Here is a 16,955-nt window from a genome sequence, read left to right on the forward strand (position 1 = left end):
CATCAGCTTCATAGAACCCTCTCATATTGGCTTATCTCATATGATAAGCTTATAGGTAAATTCTGGTCGAGAAGACCTGGACTGACCTGATCAGTTCAGATATTACCCCTGGAGGCAGTAAGAAAGCTTACGTTACTTTCTTGACCCAAGACTTTCTAATATCTGTTGACGATATAAATGGTCTGATTAGAACTAACTCCATTACAAAATGCCAGTGGTGATAAAGGGAGATAAATGTTACTCATGTAACATTTACTGAGCACCTAATGAGGGTCAGGCATTGGGCCATTCCCACTACGTAAATTATTCTTAAACACTACGTCAAACTAGGAGGAGGCATTGTTTTTTTCTCACTTTCCAGAAAATAGGCTTATATGCTTTTTTCATACTTACATAGATAATAAAGTCAGAACAGTAATTTGAACCAACATCTTGCTAATCCCCATGCCACTACCCCTTAAACTATGCCATAATATGCCCTAAAACATAGAATAGAAAGAAACACTACTTCAGAAGTGCCTGAAAAGCTAAGCTAAAGAGAGCACTCCCATCTCTTGATGAATGCGTCCCACACCAGATACATCTCTCACTTCAGTAGTGGATTCTAGAATATGATAGGACCTATAAAAAGTTTCCCACAACGGTTATTACTGCAATCCTATCATTAGGCTAAATAATTAGACCGTACTTAAGTAATAATGTCTTTCATCAAAGGATCCAGGACAGGACAGGAAGAGGAGTATGACAAATTTTTAAAAAGACATTAATTCTATACACTGAGAGTAGGGGTGGAGAAAGCGTTAGGAATTGTGGAAGGTGTGAAGCAGATGAGGGAGTTATTTATGCACAGACTATAGACTCAGACTGGAAGGGGAAGAATAGAAGAGCAACACAGGATGCAATTCTGCCACATATTGTAGACCTAAGGGTCTAAATGCTTCCACTTAAAGCAAAGCCCTTTGATGTAGTAATGCTACCCTCTTCTTTCTCTTCCTCCGCAGGCTCAGTGTTCACAGCTGGGGTGCCAATTTAAAGGGGTCACTTCACTGGAGAAGGGCAAGCCCGTGGCTAACCAAACCATGCACATCCTCTCCTCTCCCTCCTGGCTCCCAACCACCTCCAGGAAAGAAGTTGGGGACTCACCACAAGTTCACTGAACATGACGTCCAGCTCCTCCACAGGGGGCATGGGTAATGCTGGCTCCATGGTCTGAAGCGCAAAGTTGCTATCGTTTCGCAGCCGATAGGTGATTTCTGGGTGATCATTATTTCGGAAACAGCAAAAGATGAACGAGATCCCCCGTCCACTTCTCTTCCTTGGGGCCATGGCTGAATTCTGTTCTATTTCTTGAAGTGACTAAACTCTACAAAAAAGAAGACAGGACATGGTTAAGGGTGAAAAAATGGATAAAAGGGTTTTGTTTTGTTTTGTTTTAAAGTCAGACCAATTCAAGAAAGAGACCTCTGCACTGGAGACACTTGATATGCCCCTGTAGGGCATAGAAAGGACAACCCCAAGAGGATTTGGAGTCCAGCTGGGCAAAGAGCACATCCTTCTACTCACTTGTTGAATGTTTCCTGTGACCAACTGCTGAGCAAACAGTACAATCCTACCGCTGCATGCCACAGTGTATGCCCCAATCGCATTGGACTACTGGCCATTCTTTGCCTATCACATGCTCCTTCTTGACAACCCATCTTGTTCTTTGACTCCCCTGCAAGAATGACCTTCTCTTCCTCATCCCCTAGGAATCTACGATGTCTTACCCTTTAAAGTTTGATATCAGTTTCTTCTTTTCTACCTTCCGAAAGTAGAATTAATGATACGTATGCTAAGGCATATCTAGTCATTCCAGCTCATATCACTTTCTAAGTTTCTTAAGAGAATACGTTCCTGTTAGACCATGATTAACTCCAAGTCAAGGGAAGGAACTGTACATCAAGCAACCTGTTGGCACTCATGCCAGGCACAGTGCCAGGAAGGAAGGAGGCACTCGGTTACTGTTTATCATGTTGAATAATTTAAATTCATAACAAAGGAAGAGTGACTTCACATGAGCTAAAAGAGTCAGATTTTCAAACAGAAAAGATCAAATGAGTTCAGCAATAAGGAGATGGTTCTAGCACACTAACATTTAAAAACAAGGCATCTGTATGTGTCGATATGGAAACATGTTCAAGATGCCGTATGGTATATATACTACAAGATTACATTTTAAAGAATGTATGTATGTACTTATGAATATATATAAGAAAGGGCTAACAATAGCAATAGCCTCTAAAATAAAAATAGGGGATTGGAGAACTATTCGTTTTAATTTTGAATTTGAATTTCTACTACAAAATTACATTTTTAATGATTATATAGTGTTAAGATTACAATTACATGTATTGCCTTGGGAAAATTCTAAAGTTATACTGTCAAATGAAAAAAGCAAATCAAAGAATGATGTGTACAACATGATGCCATATGGCCTTTTAAAAACAATCTCATAGAATGATACAAACTCCGGTAAAAGTTTTCATAAATAACTATGGCTTACAAACACTTCTGGAGTCAAGATCTCTGCTCACTTAAGGGATAGCGGTCTCCAGAAGCTGGCAATTAGAAGTATTTGGGATGGGAAGGGGAGGGAAATGTTAAGAGCACCGTGTCCGTCATGTAGCCCTACGTGATGTTCCAAATGGCTCTGGAATAAAGACTTAGCTGAGACAACCAATATCCCAATCTGTTGAAGCATAAATCTCCCGGCCTAAAGTGTACCCGTGCAAGGTCATAGGAGGCAATATGCAGCACCAGGGATTCCTTTGGCAAATGTGTGTTAATACCTATTACATACCAGGCACTATAAGCACCTAAAGATACATAAATGAAATGGGTCACTAGGAGCTTATAATCTGGTGGGAGAGAGTAGTGCACCAAATAGTTGTAACGAAGGTCATACGGCGTATCATACCAGTAAATACTATGTAACTAAGCAGAAAGTATACAGGGAAGAATCTGGGAATGGTCCCTGATGGATGAGTGGAGCTTTGATAGGTTATGGAAAGCAGAGCATTTTGGCAGAGGGAACAGTGCAAGCAAAGGCACGAGGTGGGAAGGGGCACAGCGTGTACGGGAAATGAGTGGTGCTGTCACAGGTTGTGCTGTAGAACTCCATCTTCCCATCGCAAAGCCCTGGGGCTCTCATCTTCCTGATCCAAACCCACCAAAGTCTCCCCAATACCAACCTAATTGGCTTTCGTGCGCCACCAAATCAGATCCCACTCAACTTCTCAGTCTTTTCTATTTCCTTAAAAGTATCTTCCACTTTAGCCAACAGACCATTTTCTATGCCCCCTAAACATCCACCCAAGTAGTCTGCTCTTTCCTTTCACTTTTACCTTTGTCAACATGCTCCCCACCCTGACCGTACCAATCCTGACAGCCCTTGGTATGGTGAGCCCATCCACGGCTGGTGATAGCTGAAATTTGGTTCAACGTTTCTGATGGGTAATTTATCAAAGCCCTGAAATAGTCATACCGTTGACCTAGTTATTTCTACTTTTAGAAACATATCCCAATAAAATATTCTGAGATACTATCAAAGATGTTGCCACAAAAATTTTCAGAGCATTAGCTATTACAACAAATAAAGGAGGGCATAAAATAAGTGCTGATAATAGAGGACTATATGAAAAGGGTAATCACGGTACACCTAGATGGCAGACTACCAAGCAGTTCTCTGTAAAAGAATATTTAATGACATGCAAATTTTTAGGATATGTAAAATAAAGCATAGGTATACAATGTCCCATTTACGTAAGAAAAAGTGTACATATATGAGCAGGAAAAAAAGGACAAGAGAAATGCACCAAAATGTGAGCCAACAGTTAGCTTGTGTCAAACGCATGACTCACTTTTTTAAAAAACGAAAAACTTTTCTGTACTTCCCAAGTTGTCACAATGAAGACATACTACTTTCACAACAAAATGGAGATGAGATTTAAAAAAAAAAAAAACCACTCTAGATTGTTTATATGACAGATGGAAGGAGGGGAATGTGTATGCAAAAATGTTCTTTACAAAAATATCCAAGTTATGGTGATCTATATACACCAGCTTCTCAAACTATCTGAGGCGAAGGACTAGTTGCTTTCCCTCCACTCTGTTAGAAACATTTTTGTAAACTATAGTAAGATATCTCAGCAACGTCAAATTGCTATAAGAATTTCTCTAAGTGTGCAGTTCTTGTATTCTTTGTTAACCAGCATGGATAGGCAGCAATAGCACTAACGTACACCAGGAGATGGGAGTTAAGACTTAGCTCATTAAAATATAACTGTTAATGTTTGTATCTGGTGTACGTCCTCAGGGCAGGAGCCATATCCTCCTTGGTAGCCAGGCCCGAGCCCTGCATACCCTGTCACTCAACTGTCAGTAAACTGAAGAGGGACTGTTCAGGGACTACTGTTAAGGTCTGTGTGACTAAGCACCTCTGTATCAGGAGAAGGAGACAACGTTCAGGCTACTGGAAGACGAGGGCAAAAAATTCCCAGAGTAGGCAAGAGCTAGCCCATGGAGGGTCATATGGTCCACGCTCAGCTTTCAAGTTCATTTCCAGGCACTCTTACTAACCTCCCCGGTTGAATGTGGTTTGGGCCCTCTTAGCATTTTGTGACCCCTATGAGGCATAGCCAACAGTTACAGTAATTTGTGGTCTGGGTCTTACTTCCCCTATTGAAGAGTCAACTCCATAAGGAAAAGTGCCCACGGCATGTATCAGTGCCTTGCACACGGAGACTATGACCAAAGTATTTGGGAAACAAATAGAGAGCAACTTTACCTTTGCACTTTATAGGTTGTTTCACTTAAACCCAAGTTTTATTACACTCTGGCTGTATTGAGGTGGGGTGTGCAGGAACCACTGAGGCCTAAAAATCAGTCCAAAGCATTTCTTAAGTCTTTTTTTTTTTTTAAGCCAGCAGTTCTACAAACAAAAAAATATGAGTGTCTTGGCTAGTTTCTAAGATGGGTAATAAGATATAGAACCTATTACATTTAAGAACCTAATCGAAATCATTTTTAATAAGGGCCAAAATATTGCCTTTGACAGGTGATCTGTGTTTAAAAGCCTCACTAAAGTCCAAAGGCCAAGTTTTTATGCTGGCTTTCCTGTGTAACCCCAAACACAAGGACCTCCATTAAACCCATCTCTAAACTGTAGATGATGGCAAAGCTTTGAGATTTCCAGGCTGCCATTTTTAATACACATATTTGGAACTCTACTGTTCAGAGCCTAGTCTCCCAGATATAGACCAAAATGGAAGCAAAATAATCATCCCATGACCCCTCAGTGGCAGTAGACACTTCTGGCCAGCCCTCCTTAACTGCTCTCCACGTCACTAATGAACAAGCAAACCCAACAGCTGCCTGTGTGCCTATGTGATTTTACTGCACATTCACACCCATCACTTCATTCCATTATCCTCATTTCACACATGGGACCTAAGGAGGGACTTGCTAGGGAGTGGGGCAGTTAGGAAGAGAGAAGTTAGAGACTTGCTTTGCTGGGAAACACAAGAAGATGTTGATTTGGAGAAGCCTAATTGGGGAGTGGGGCAGGAAAGCTTGGCAGAGGTCAGGGAACCTGCATGTTTAATCCAACTGGAATCCAATCCCCACCCTCTCCAACCTCAAGGCTATGACCTTATCTCTCATCAAAATGGCTACAACAGTTCTTCAATTCTTCTCCTTGGCCCATGATTCCCCAGGCTAGGGGTTGACAAACCTTTTCTGTAAAGGCCCAAATAGTAAATATTTCAGGCTTTGTGGGCCCGTAAGCCTCCAACACAACTAGTTAACACTGCCATTTTATTATGAAAGCAGCCACAGGCATCTCTAAAAAATGGGCCCGCTTGTGTGCCCACAAACTTTATCATGGACACTGAAATTTGAATTTCATATAACTTTCTCATGTCACTAAATTTTTTAAATTTGTTTTATTATTTAAAAATGTGAAAACCATTCTTGGCTCACGGACCATACAAAAATAGGTGGTGTGCCCATGAAGGCCCATGGGCTGAAAGTCACCAACAGCTGCCCTTGTTCATCACACTCACAAAACAAAATTGTTTTTTTAAAAAAGCTTGTTCAGTACCAATTATATGCCAAATACTGTGCTAAGCACTAAGGAAAGAGGGATGAAAATGAGATGATGTACCCTTCAGGGAGTTTTAGAAAAGTTATTTGGGAAAAGGCATTTAAAAAAACAACAAATAAACGAAACTATAACTTAATTTTAGTTAGTATTACAGGGAATGCAAGAAGAAAGTGAAAGAAAATGGTGGGGGGGGTGGGGGGGTGGTGGTGGTGGTGACAGCAACTTTGAATCCTGTGATCATGGACAGCCTCTCCAGAAAGAGGGCGTTTAAGGGGAGACCTAGGAACTAGCCCTGCAAAGTATTGGGGGAAGAGGATTCCAGGCGGAAGGAGTGTGTGAAGAAGCCCAGAGCGGGTGCGGAGCTTGGCACCTCTGAGTCAGGGAAGGAAGACCAGTGCGGCTGGGGCATCATGAGTAACGGCAGTGTTAAGAGAGAATCTGGAGAGGGGAGGGGCCCAGACCCCAGGGCCTTGTCCACAGGACTGAGGAGTCTGGGATTTACTCTCAGCACACCATAAATCTGATTGTGTCACTCAGCTCTGCAGTGTCCCCTGGATACAGTCCAGCTCCTGGCATGGACCATAAGGCCCTCCATGGCCTAGCCCTCACCTACTTTATTTTCTACCCTTGTCTCCCAATACCATGAACGCTGCCCACCCACACACCCCCACACACCTGTGTGCGTATAGTAATCAGACCTTGACAGGAGTCACACTTCTGAGCCCACACATCCACAGTTCCCTCACCTAGGGTGCTCTTTTCCTTCCGTACCTAACCATCTTCCACTCGCCATTCAAAGCCCGCTCAAGTACTACTATTTTAATGGGCCTTAGGCTTCCCAGAAATGGTCACACATTTTTCTTTCCACAGCCCAAGCACCATAGACATAGTTGAGTGTTTTCTGGATTTTTTTTTTTTTTTTTTTAATTCACGTCTCTTTTTCCCTCTAGACTATGAGATCCTGAAGACAGGGACTAAATTTCATTCAGTCCCTGGCACATGGTATATTCTCTATAAATGTTTGTTGAATGCAAAAGCATAAATGCCTAAGTGAACAGATGGTCTCGTCTCTGAACTTCGGGGTGGTGTGACTGGGTGTTCTTCCCGCAGATCTGTTGTTCACGAATGCCAAGACATTTAAAGTCAATCACATCGCCAAGTGCTCCTCAGCCACTTGTCAAGCTTTCTGATGCTGACAGTAGCCTCAAAACAGACCTCATCCTTGGGGTATCTGCGGTTTCCCTCGAGCAAGGAGCTTCTTTCTGGCCGAACGAGCTGGTGCCTGGTTTTTCCACGCACCCTCAAAAGTAGGCTCCATGGAAACAGACCCACTGATAGAATCTTTTCCCCATTCCTTACATTCAATAAACACTTTGCCCAAGAAAGTATTCACTTCCTCGGCGATCACAGCTGAACCTCAATAAGGCAGACACAGCATTAGGTGCTGGAGACACAGACGAAGAAAATTCACAGGTTCAGGGAGATCACGGCCTAGTGAGGACATTTAGGGAGCAGTTAAGTTGCTAACTCTGTCCAATGAAGAGGGAATGCAGTTACTGAAACCTGGGGCCTACGCGTCCACATCTCGGCCCCTTTTTAATCAGAACAGCCTGAGCGAAAGGGCTAATTCCACCATGACAGCTGGGCCCTCAACCAGAACACATCTTCTAATCTCAGCTTCTGGCACCATTGCAGAGGGGAAGAAGTCACTTCTGGGACATCCAAAATGCAGTCCATCTATAACATTACAGATGACTATTGCTATGCCGTGCACAAGGAAGCAATTAAAAAGCTACTTAAGATTCTGGAGCAGGTGCATTTTGCTTAGCAAAGAAGAAGAAATTTAATCCATCTGTGGCCTAGCTCAGAGTCATTTGTACTGCTCTTTAACAAAACAAACAAGACTCAATGTGGTAACAGTCAAAAAACGAGGGCCAAATTTTCGGGAATAGAGACGATGATGATCATGATGATAAAAAACACTGGAGAACTCACAGTCTCCAAGAAAACCCTCCTTAACACTTTCCTTTGATAATGCCAACTCACAACACATATGGGATAGGTAAGGTTTGTTTTCCACAAAGCAACACAATATTGGTACCTAATGTACGGGGTAAACTTGAAAGTCGTGTTGACAAGGAAAGACGCACACAGCTTTCTAATTGCTTCATCGGGGACTTTTGCCACACATTGATAAGATGGCTGTCCAGACCAAGGGAGACACTGGCTAAGGTATCAAGGTTCTCCTCTAACCAAAGTGGTTACAGGGAAACAACTTAGACCCTGGTGGAAGGGAGACGAGGACAGACTGTGAGTTCCTGCCAGCCACCAACTCCGTTAGACAGTTGAGAGTTTCTGCATATACTCACCAAGTGCGGTGGGGGACCACATGTACCATGACTCGCTTCAATTTTTTTTTAGTCAAGATAATAGTTCACATTTAATTCTCCAATTATAATTTCAATACTAAAATACTGTCATTGTTTCTGCATTGTAAATGATCTCAGACATAAAAAGGCAAGCAAAAAAAAAAAAAAAATGTATGCCCTAAGAGCAACTTTAAAGAGAATGGTTGGGGACCCCTCCATTTTAACTGCCATACCTATTGTTTTCAGAGCTGCAGTTTGCCCCACATTTTGCAATTTTCCAAAGGGCCCTGACATGCACTTCTGTTTTCAACAACACGATAACATTAACGCAAATTCTCTTATCAAGAAGAATGTGAAAAGAAAAAAACTGCTTTGCTTCTTTCCTTGGCCATCTCTCTCCCCTCTCACATTCCTCATGTCTGGTTTCATTTCCCAAGCGCACCAGATGCCAAATACTATTTGGAGCTTTAAAAAATCATGGGATACAGTCTAAAGGTTGTAGGAGGAACGTCTGAAAGGGGATGTGTTTTCCCCGCAAGTTTCAACATCCTCTCCACCAGGAAACGGAAAGGGCGTTTCTCAGTAAGTGTGTCCAGCACAGGGCCAGCCCTTTCCACACACTTGGTCCCAAAAGGATGTTCTAACAGGGCACTTCTGGAAGTGGCTCTTGGAAAGTCACCCTGCAGTCAGTCCCCTCAGCCCACTGACTTTCCTGAGGAAAGAGGAAAACAATCCGGGCACCCCACCATGGACGGGGAAAGCCAAACATTCAAAAAGCCACTGGCACCCTGAAGACCCTCTCCGCTCCACCGCCTAAAGCAGGACAGTGCACGCAAAGCACACTCCCTCCTCTGTGTCCACTCTGCAGTGCTGTAGGCGGGGGGCGTGCACCAAGTGGAGGCCAAAACTGGTCCCATTCGTTCCCCACTTCCTCCCTAGATAAGAGAGGAAGGAACTCAAGTGAAGTCCATGCACACCCTCAAGCCAGACCAAGCCTCAACCAGCACATAATTAAGTCTTTCTCCCAAGCCCAAGTCACAGACTCCTGCCAGAAAACACCCCCTCTTCATGTAAAGAGCAAAGGAGGGGACCTCCAGGTTTCACCCTAAAAAGCTGGCAATGACTCTTCTGTCATGACTCAATACTTTAACCATGGGTTTAGGCCATAAATCCCTAAAGCCAATACCCGGTTCTTGAGTTAGGAAGTGTGTGCTGTTCACGTGACAGAAACCAGTCTGGAAGCCAGGACATCTCGTCTCGATCATCTGGGAGAAGGGCCAAACCAAAAGTGTCACTGGAGCTCTCCACCAAAGAAAGCACAGCCTTGCCAGCAGCCTGTGCCCTTGGGCCTGGCGACCTGTTGCTAGTCTGCGAGTTAAGTCAATAAACAAATTTAAGCTGAAGCTGAAAGAAATGCAAATCGTTTCCCACCCCCCCCCACCGCCCCCACCCCCCGTTTAGGTTGTTCTCTTCAGTGCCTCTGAGGGATCCACTTAGATTGTACAGACACGAATTTAAAGGAGGGGTTACGCAAACATAGGAAGCTACAACTCAGTGGCCAGTTTGGTCACATCAAAGCTCTCACTCTTCCACGAGGCCAAGGTTTGGTCTTCAACAAACGTGTAAAACAAGCAACTTTCCCGAATCACCCAGCAGCTCTTTCAGGAAGACAGGAGGGAGAGAGCACAGTCACCAGAGGAGATGACCTGTGCACTGCAAGACACCAACAACTGCCGGTACCCTACGTGCTCCAGCCCTCTGCTGACCCCACCGTTGGGACCCCGGAAGTCAGCGTCTTCAATGCGACAGGCGGTTGTGGTGCCCCCTAAGCCGCCTCCCCGCTGCCATGACCACACCTCAGGTACGTGAGCCTTCAGACCTTCCCAAACAACTAGCCAACACTTTGGCGCTATCCACACAGAAAATGGAAGGGATATTAAAAGACACTGCCTAAAAACAAGTAGATTATTACTCATTTTTTGGAACCTTCTCACAACTGAAATAATTCTGGCAAATCCTGAGAAAGAAGAGGTTGAATATATACTTAGTTTGAACAACTATGTGTTCCAGATCTTCAAGTAAAGTTGAATATGACTAAGAGAAGATAAACTGGGGCTACTCTGGGCCAAGGACCCAGGTGGCCAGTGCCACCTTCACAGTAATATAAGTCCCTCTCCCCAGTGAGGCCATTAACACACGGTCCCTTGGGAATGTGAGCACTGCTACTGACCCTCACAGCCCCCAAACCAGAGGCTATTTGATCTTATTCCCTCTCCAATATCACAACTACATTCTATCATCAAGACATTTTATTGCCCAGTGGGTATAATTTTTACTTGTACACAAGCCTTTATGAAGAATAATGTTCACTGGCATCCTAGGGAAGCTAGAGTTCTCTGGACTGAAAATGAATAAAAGCTTGCCTAGAGGGCTTTATATGCTCATGTTTACTGAAAGAAAATTTAAAACTCACTAATTACCTTCCTCTGTTCATGTTCTTCTGACTACTTTTATGCCAAGATTAATACAATTGCAACAAGAGAAAATGAAACACCATGTAGAACAAAAGTTCTTGGTTAAACTTAGCCTCATTCTCTGGTAACTATTAGGAAACCCCCATCTTTCTCATGGAAAATGCCTGTGCTTTTCAGTTAGGGAAAAACTAATGAACAGACACAACATGACACAGGCAGCCGTGGAGACCTGACACAGGCAGCTCACCCACTTCTTTTCTGGAGGAACTGTAGGAAAGACTTCAACATCCTCAAGTCCTCTATAAATGTTTGACGGATTTTAAGTGGACATTACAAAGGGAAGTGAGAACTACATTAAAGAGTTGGAAGGGGGATTTATATTTGCTAACTACTGTTCGGTGGAAATGTGTTAACCAGATTCCTGTCTCGGACATTCCTGTGTGTATCAGCAGAACAAATTCCTGGAATGAGGCTGGTTTAATCTCTACAGGGCAGCTGTCATCACTGAATCAAGGGCTCTGCAGGTTAGTCAGCTTATCTGCAAATTGTGGGAAATTCTCTGAGAGTTTTAGGGGCAATGTGGGAAAAGGCATTTTTAAAAAGTCTTGGCTTTCCCGTATATTTTGAAGCATTCAACAGATTTAGTATTTCAATCCAACCCTTTACACAAGAGCTACCACACAGCACACCGCACTCAGTCACTAAGGATGCTGACACTGGCAATACTGACCCGTTTCCCCTTCACATTTTACTCAAGCACTAACCTCACCTACTTATTATTCTACTTTGTACATCTGAAGGCATCTTTCTAACATGAAAGTCATTGGGAATTGATCACCATGCTAGAAACCTACTGCAAATACCTGGGGCCACAGGCTTTCACACTTTGGCCTCAGAAAGGTCATTCTGAACATGTGCGGACATGGCCACCATTTGCCATCACAAATGTAAAAAACGTTTATAGGCAGCTAGGTCCACAGTGATTCCTGTAATTTAAAATTACGGTGTGGTGAGTTGTTTACTAGATCCTGAGTCTCTCTACAACACCTGCCACTCAGAGGGGTTCATTTTGGGCAAGGCCAGCACCACACCTATGCTCAGGCTGTTACTAATGAGTCCTGCGCATGACAAGGCGAGGAGAAGCCACCCAGAAACAAGAAGGACAGATGATGGAGTCACATTATGAAAACTGGAACTCCCTTCGAAAGTACCACCCTGCCCTTCATAAAAATTCTACCTACAAATTTTACATAATAAATCTTCAAGAGAGGCTTGTGAAAAGATGATGGTAAAAGCTTCAACAGGTTGCAAGTTCAGGTGCAGAAATAAGACAGTAAAGAGGCATTCCGGCCCCCACCTGTTTGAGATGTTGTGCGGCTCTAATGGGTGTTGCTCTTCAATCTGACCTGCCCCAGCCCTTCACGGGAAACACACATACCCTCTAATGATTGGAAGTGAGGCATTACTTCGTCATGTCAGCCTATAAAACTAACTTCCAAAGCACACAGCACTGAAAAGACCAAAAGAAATAAAACGTCGACATGGGATTTCCCCAATCTCTCTTCCTGATGAGAACCTCCATAAGCACTTAGATATACAACCCTCCAAAATCAGAGCAAACTTTTTCTTAATGGAAGCGGCGGGTGGGGGTGGAGGGAGGGGAACACCTCAGCCACAGAATGAGCAATCTAATAATCTGTGGATGGGAAAGTCAATAGTATCGCCTCAATGGAATGCAAAATGGCTATACCTACTTTTTTTGTACCTACCTACGTTTTTAATGTACTGGCCCTCTGACCCACATCTAAGAATTCCTAGATTCCACATATAGAGATTAACCTACAGATATACTCACACATGAGCACAGAGATATGTTAACAAGGATAGTCACTACAACACTGTAATAGGAAACCCATTCATCATTTGTAACAGAGAATCATCCAAGTGGCCTTCAGCAGGTGAATGTTTTCGTAAATGTCGGTGTGCCCGCAGTATAAAAACACTGGTTCTCGGGGCGCCTGGGTGGCTCAGTCAGTTAAGCGTCTGACTCTTGATTTCAGCTCAGGTCATCATTTCAGGGTTGTGAGATCGAGCTCCACACCCAGTATGGAGCCTGCTTACGATTCTCTCTCTCCCTCTGCCCCCCCCCACCCAATAAAAAAAAAAACCAGCAAACAAACAAAACCACTGGTTGTCTCATTCCAATGCCCAGGCGGTATTTACTCCATACCAGTCACATCAGATTTTCTGGTATTGGGGGCCCAGGTATGGGTAAATTTTCAAACTCCACAGGTGATTCCAACGTACAGAGAAGTTTGAGAACCAGCGCTATAGAATCCTATTGCTCAAGGGACGCCTGGGTGGCACAGCGGTTAAGTGTTTGCCTTTGGCTCAGCGTTCTGGGATCGAGCCCCACATGAGGCTCCTCCGCTATGAGCCTGCTTCTTCCTCTCCCACTCCCCCTGCTTGTGTTCCCTCTCTCGCTGGCTGTCTCTATCTCTGTCAAATAAATAAATAAAATCTTGAAAAAATGTTTAAAAAAAAAAAAAAAGAATCCTATTGCTCAGGTTCAAAGCATGTCCTAGGTCCGTGAATACTGACATGGGAAAGATCGAACATATTAAAAGGAGGAAAAAAAAGAGAAAGAAATCAAGGTGCACAGCAAAACGTATGTATCACCATTTATGTTCAAACTAAAACAACACTGTATTTGTACCAATACACACACATCTATATCTGTGAATGCATAGAAAGCCTGCCAGAATTGGAAGTATAAACTATAAAGTTGTTAAAGAATTTAGTACCCAAATGCTTGGCACATGGAAGATGCTCAAAAAATGGTGGCTGTTATTTCCATGTGCGTCTAAGTTTTTGGAACCTATAGTTTCACATGGATAATGAACTCTTATAAGTGCATCATATAGTATTCTGCTGAAACTAAAAAGTTCGCAAGCCTTCCCAATAACCCCATTAAAACTCCTAAGTATATACCTGAATAACTCGTTAGTCTTTATCTTAAATTACAGCTTGCTTTCTGCATACTTGAAACCCATGCCCAAAAATGCACACAGCTTCACTGTCAATATTATACTGATTTGTAGATCCACCAAAATGACCCATTTCAAAGTTGTTCTACATCAGCCAACAAATCTAAAAACTTCAGTGTCACTCCAGACGCAACCCTGATGAACAGAGAGGAAGAATATTCCCCAGGCTGTATGTACCAGCCTCAGGGATGACAATGTGACAAACTCTTAAAAAACGTTTTGTTTTATCTTAAATTTTGCATATCCCAAGAGGCAATTCGTGGAGAATTTCTGGTTCACTGAAGACATTATGTTGGAAGTTCTGCAATTGGTCACAGGCCCAGTTAAAAAAAAAAAGTTGGGGGGGTGCCTGGGTGGCGCAGTCGTTAAGCGTCTGCCTTCGGTTCGGGGCATGATCCTGGCATTCTGGGATCAAGCCCCACATCAGGCTCCTCCGCTGGGAGCCTGCTTCTTCCTCTCCCATTCCCCTGCTGTGTTTCCTCTCTCGCTGGCTGTCTGTCACATAAATAAATAAAATCTTTAAAAAAAAAAAAAAAGTTGGGAAGTTCTACTATTTGCTCTTTTTATCTGGCTCTGTTTCACTTATACTTCTATTGTGGATCACAGATTCTAAGGGCATCACAAATATGGCCGAGAACAAAAGGCTTAAGGCTCATACATGGAATGAAACTTAGTACTTGGTACGGTCTTAAGATGCAATCAAATATATTTAAAACTATATTTTTATAAAAGTGAATTCAGTACAATTTTCAAAATTCTTCTCTATTTTAGGTAATTTTAAAAGGGTATGCATCATCCACATTTACTTGGGCACTGAATGTTTGACTACAACAACTTTAAAGCTGGCTTCCAACAATTTTTCCCAAATACATGCTCCTGAGGTTCTATCTTTAAAAGGTGAAAAGTTTGGGGTCTTTTTTTTTTTTTTTAAAGATTTTATTTGAGAGCGAGCGAGCGAGCATGAGCTGGGGGAACGGGAGAGGGAGAAGCAGAAGCAGATTTCCCGCTGAGCAGGGAGCCTGACAAGGAGCTCTATCCAGGACCCTGCGATCATGACCTGAGCTGAAGTCAGACACTTAACTGACTGAGCTACCCAGGCACCCATAGGGACCTTTTTATCCATCATTAAAAAGTCACCACAGTGTTTCTAGAACCAAATGAAAACATGGTGATTTTATCGATTCATAAAGGGCAAGAGATGGTCTCTCCTGGATCAAGATTTTAGCAAGGAATTTTATGAAATTGAGGTTTGAATGCTGACAATACTCCTACAAGATGAGATTCTAATTATTTCCTGGTGACACCTTCCAAAGTTTATGTAATTGAAACCTGATTCCTTCAAATATCACTAAATATTCATTGCAAACAGCTGGAAAGGAAATGTATGATTTTGAGAACTACAAAATGATTACCAGTACACTGGTATCAGTCCCAGTGAAACAAAGTTACCATTACTTTGGAAGCAATGCATTGGAAGCATACACTGGAAAATATACCCTGGAAAAGGGAAAAGTAAAATGGATTTTTCTGAGATTGTCACAAGATAATAGAAAATAAGTACACAGCTCAAAGGACAATGATGACCAAGTCTGAAGAAATGGTCTAGCATCAGTCAATATGGTATGCCTATCGAACTTTGGGAAAATATCAAAGATTGAAGGAACTTGATTTGATACCTCTTGAGTTAATAGGGGTTCCTTGGGCAAGTGAGTTCCAAGTCACTTCGAGAAATCCCAGATGACCTTGGAAGAGCAGGATAATGATGCCATTTTGGAAAGTTAAGAAATCATATAGAGATAGAGTCTTAAGGAAGTACAAAGGAGGCATGTGCTCTCGGAAAAACAGTGTTGTCCTTTTAATATGAACTTCAAAACTGCCTAACCTGTACATAATAAAAGCAATGTATAGACCTCGAGGATAGAAACAGGATAGGGGAAAGTTGTGAGAGCTAGCAGGCACTGCTGAGGACAGGAGAACACGTTTGTTGACTGAGCGAACTGGTGAACATATATCATCTCTTTTCACAAGCAAAGCTAACGATCCACCAAAACAGAAATAACCAGCAGCTACAATAAGGACTGTTCTCTCATTGGTAATTTGTCTCCATGTGACAGACATCCTTGGGAAGTTACTCACACAGCTTAATGATTCTGAAACTGCATAAGCCAAACATATAGTGAAGAAAGATCTTCACTGAATTTTAATTACTATACATGGATTACTACACTCTTGATTTAAAGCAGGCCAGGAAAAAAAAAAAAAAGAGGCTGTTCCACAGTCATCAAGGGGGAAGTGTGAAGGAAGCTGATACGAGACAGTATACCCACTCCACCCTACTCTGTAATTTTCTATATAATTAGGTGAGAACAGTAATTGCTTTATTGCATAACTCAAGAAGACTAGACACAGAAGAGACTGCCTCTCTTGCAAAATTTGTTCTAAATGCAATAACAAAAAAAGCTGTTTTAAATTGTTACTGCAGGAGCACCTGGGTGGCTCAGTCAGTTAAGCATCTGTCTTGGCTCAGTCATGATCCTGGGGCCCTGGGATCGAGCCCCACGTTGGGCTCTCCACTCAGCGGGGAGCCTGTTTCTCCCTCTGCCTCTGCCCCTCCCCCTGCTCATGCTTGCATGCTCTCTCCCTCTCTCATATATAAATCTTCAAAAAAAAATTAAAATTGTTATTTTGACTTACATACAAAGCCTGGAGTAGTTGGACTGAGGATAATATTTGGACTTCATATTCTGAGAAATATTGTTAAACAGCCAAAAGTCATGAAGTGGCTAAAGTCATCAAGAAGCTATCAATATAAGACTGGTTAAATGATGTCGGGTACCTCTGTATGATGAAATACTATACAGCCATTAAAAAGAATGGGAGGGATGCCTGGGTGGCTCAGTTGGTTGAATGACTCTTGATTTCA

The 16,955-nt window shown here is 42.7% G+C and overlaps 1 protein-coding gene across 4 annotated transcripts in view; it reads right to left on the bottom strand.

The window, feature by feature from the left end:
* Positions 1 to 16,955, bottom strand: part of DAAM1 (dishevelled associated activator of morphogenesis 1) — a 162,837-nt gene that overhangs the window by 97,128 nt on the left and 48,754 nt on the right. For all 4 annotated transcript variants that reach the window (XM_026480400.4, XM_048220165.2, XM_057318728.1 and 1 more), the window contains one exon: positions 1,144 to 1,363. In XM_026480400.4, the coding sequence (XP_026336185.2) occupies positions 1,144 to 1,326 (183 nt within the window). In that variant the 5' untranslated portion in view covers positions 1,327 to 1,363. The remainder of the gene's footprint in view (positions 1 to 1,143; positions 1,364 to 16,955) is intronic.

Source organism: Ursus arctos, unplaced genomic scaffold (genome assembly GCF_023065955.2).
Source record: "Ursus arctos isolate Adak ecotype North America unplaced genomic scaffold, UrsArc2.0 scaffold_25, whole genome shotgun sequence".
In the NCBI taxonomy this organism is placed as follows: Eukaryota; Metazoa; Chordata; class Mammalia; order Carnivora; family Ursidae; genus Ursus; species Ursus arctos.